At 41.0% G+C, this 3,641-nt stretch overlaps 1 protein-coding gene across 1 annotated transcript; it reads right to left on the bottom strand.

Moving 5' to 3' along the window:
* Positions 1-2,765: 2,765 nt before the first annotated feature.
* On the bottom strand, positions 2,766-2,914 carry LOC104161717 (protein FAM19A1; the record flags this gene model as incomplete). The annotated part of the gene is made up of 1 exon (XM_009700252.1): positions 2,766-2,914. A coding segment is annotated over one exon (149 nt), but the record flags the coding sequence as incomplete, so codon positions are not given.
* Positions 2,915-3,641: the final 727 nt, after the last annotated feature.

Raw genomic sequence — 3,641 nt, 5'->3', positions numbered from 1 at the left:
CCCAAGTCCTTCTCCTCAGAGCTCCTCTCAATCCATTCATTCCAAACCTGAACTCAAACTGTCAAAGCTTCAGCCTTGATGAGGTGTTTTCTGATGAAATTGGACTGAGAAACAGCAAAAGCTTGATTCTCATCCCATTAAGTCACAGTTTGGCCAATGGTTTGAACTGGGCAAGACTGAGGTTCAGTTTGTTTTACACAGACTGCTAAATAGCCATCAGGTGGAGATGGCTCGAGGCAATAATCGACCACATATGGGAGTCAAACTGCTAACATGGGATGTCCCAGTCCTTGTCACCTCTCAAAGGTAATCATTCTGTTTGGGTGTGAGTATACTGCTGTACCTGAACACCCATGGATTTCCAATTAGCTTACCCAAGCAAGCTTTCCTGGTAACAGGTTGTGGCTTGAAATCCAATGCAATGTAAAACCCAGTGTGAGATTAAATGGTCTTAATCCTTTCAGTATGGTAGGTAAAGAAGGTAAAGAGTTCCAGATGACCTTTTGAAATGTCCTCATGTACAAAAGAAACAACAAATCCCAAATCTTTGTATGAGTTGAAGTACTGACGTCAATGGGACTCCCATGGGAAGTTTTGGGAGTTTGCCTTAGCAAGAACAGAACCACTAAATAGGACGAAGTTTTGACTTAAACCAGGTCAGTATGTCAAAAGTCACAAAGCAAAGTCTGGGATAAAACAAAGGCCAAAGAAAATGCCCCTTCTATTAATTTTTTACAAGCAGCTTACTGGGCTTTTAAACTGTTCACCAGCCATCTACAAAAGAAGCTATGGACTGACTGCAACAACTAAACTTGAAAGGGGAAGACATTCCTTTGTAGTTCAAGTTTGCTGGCTTTGAAGTCACTGCGAATCTTTCAGTGACTTCAATGGGACTAGCTCTGCACTTTTATATTAGCCATTGTTTTATCCTTACTCCTTTCAAAATTCCAGACAATAACATTTCTTTTTATCGTAATCCTGACAGAACAATTAGGCCTCAGTCCACACCTGCACCCAACTTTTTTTCTTAACACAATATTCTTTGAGCTCCTCTTCTCTGAACAGAATTATGAGATCTGAATTAATGGTGTGTCTCTGCTCTATTCGGTGTCTCTGTTTTTCATGACCCGCTGAAGAACATGAAATTCTTCAAGGCTCGTACAGCTGATCTTTGGTTAAGACCAGCTGTAGGTTTTACCTACAATTTTATGAGTGTGCTTAACAGAAAAAGAAAAGCTTCTTTTTATCAGGGTAATTAAGCAATAACAGAATGACAGAATGTGGATTAAAGCATAATCATTCACAGGTGCATTCATAGCGTGATTTCAGTCAGAACCTGAATTGCATTCCCAATGTAACAAGTTATGAAATATTGCCTTATAATTTAAAAATTTGAAAGAATTTTTTGAAATAATAAAACATTTTCTTTCTATCTTTAATATATAAACCAGACATGTACATACCACAAATACTTGCTGAGAAAACACGAGGTTCTCATCCCTCCAAGGCACCCCCAATCTCTCATCTTTTTGATGGTGAACATGCAAGCCTCAGAGCTTTGTCTACACAACCCTCTGGTCCACAACACCCACCAATACTCCTGTCTAACTCTGGGCTGCATCTGGACCAGCCCCTGCTCCCTTGCTAGTGCCTTTGCAGCATGTGCTTGAGGAAAGGTACCCAGAAGAAACCATTTTTCCCAACATTTGCTTGTACAGCTCCCTCCTCTCACTCCCTTGGGGAAAGCTGAATGCCAAATGACAGACCCAAAGAGGAAACGTTGGGTGCTTCCAAAACCTGTAGCTATGCCACCAGCCTTGGATGTCCATCCATGGGAAGGGTGAGGAGAGCCCAGGGCAGAATCCATCTTGACTCTAGCCAAAATGACTCCTGGTTCTTCAAAGCACCTTTGGGCTGTGGGGTGGTATAAACCATGGCACCAGGCATTTACCATAAAGAATAGTGAGGAATTTTTATGAGATACTCTGTTTCACAAAGCTGCTGCACAGAGGTATTCCGCAACATGGAGTGGCTTGTTTGGGAAGGGTAACTAAAGGGATTAGCACCACTTACTCCCCACCTTGTTATGCGATTTATATTTTGCTAAGCACTTCCAGGCCACAGCTCTCTCCCTGATTGCTGCATGGTTTCACCTTGCAGTGGTGGCAGGGGAGCCCCAGAGAGGAATACACCCTGTGGAGTCAGACCCGACATGAAACCCAGACACAAATAATGTGGTGTTCTTTCTTCAGGAAAAAAAAATCCTCATGACAAGAAACAGCACCAATGATTTCAAAAGACAAAGATATTTTCCCTAGCTTTCTGTAATGTTTGTTACAGGACAAGACCACAGGATTAATTTATTTATCTTTTTTTGCCACTGACTTTTCAAATGGCTCATTAAATCAAAATGAATGGCTGTTGTCCTTTGAAATATTTATGAATCATGCCCCCGGGGGGGGGGGCCTGTGAAGTGACGCAAGGGATAATTTTGTCCAGTTATTTATTAAGGGCTTGATCCTGCCACAGGATCTGTTATACTTATCTACGTGCTTGTACTGAATGCTATACTCTCATTTTTTGAGTAAATCTTAATGTGACCCATGTGCACAGAGCTGTAGTAGCAGCCAAGGTGGTGTAAATGTATGCTTATAGATTTTTCTTTTTTGTTAAATAGAGAACACAACAAAGTTCCTATGCATAATCTATAGAATTAAAGTTATTTACTGGATGGTATACAAACAGAGACATATATACAGGAGGAGCTACTTGCCATCAACACAGGAAGGTCTGTTTCTTGTAGTCCCAGCCACTTTCCCAGGTAGACAGGAGCATTTTACTGTTTGTGATCTTTCCTCAATTCGATTCTTATTACAGCATCTGTGTGCTGCTATAACTTCACATGTTCCTCCTTCTGGCAAAAAAGAAAAAAGAAAAAAAGAAAAAAGAAAAAGAGAATATTGACACTCTGATTAGGAAGAGCAGCAGTGGCTAATCAAAGCACCCAGGCGTGCTCCTGTCTGTATCTTTGCATGGCTTCTATCCAGGTGGGATTACAATGTTATTTCTCCCATTATGCGTGCTCCTGAACAAGCCAGGTGCTGCTATACTTCAGTTTTAACAAGAAATGTAGATAAATGTCCCTCTACAGTAGATACAGCTTGTTTGTCTTATGTTAGAAGCGTCTCTGACATCAGCAGAATTTTTGGCCTGAAAATGACTGTGTCAAGGTCTGGGCCTCAAGAAATGTAGGTAATACACTGCAGTAAATATGCAACAACCGTTGGCTGGTTTTATGCTTGTAATATTGCAGGCGTCTTTCCCCAAATATTCTCTCGTACAAGGACAAGGGCTAAGGGAATCCATCTAGAAATAAGATTTTTCTCCAAATATTTGATTCTATGCCTTAGAGAATGACAATCAGCCTCTCCAAATTACAGGATGGTCCAACAGCACTTCCCTTTGCTACCCCACTCTCTAAATTGGCAGTTTTAAGGCAGGAAACATTCCCATTGTGTGCAAGATCACTAGGCTTAATTTGTCTTCTCCCTAATTGTTCTTTATGAACATTTGTAATAGTGTGATTAGGTAGAGAACACAAAGGAGTGATAGACAGATAGACGGTGGCTTAGGGTTTATGA

Source organism: Cariama cristata, unplaced genomic scaffold (assembly GCF_000690535.1).
Source record: "Cariama cristata isolate BGI_N322 unplaced genomic scaffold, ASM69053v1 scaffold1410, whole genome shotgun sequence".
Lineage (NCBI taxonomy): Eukaryota > Metazoa > Chordata > Aves > Cariamiformes > Cariamidae > Cariama > Cariama cristata.
The sequence above is the reverse complement of the archived record's forward strand: the minus strand, read 5'-3'. Positions and strand labels throughout refer to the sequence as shown.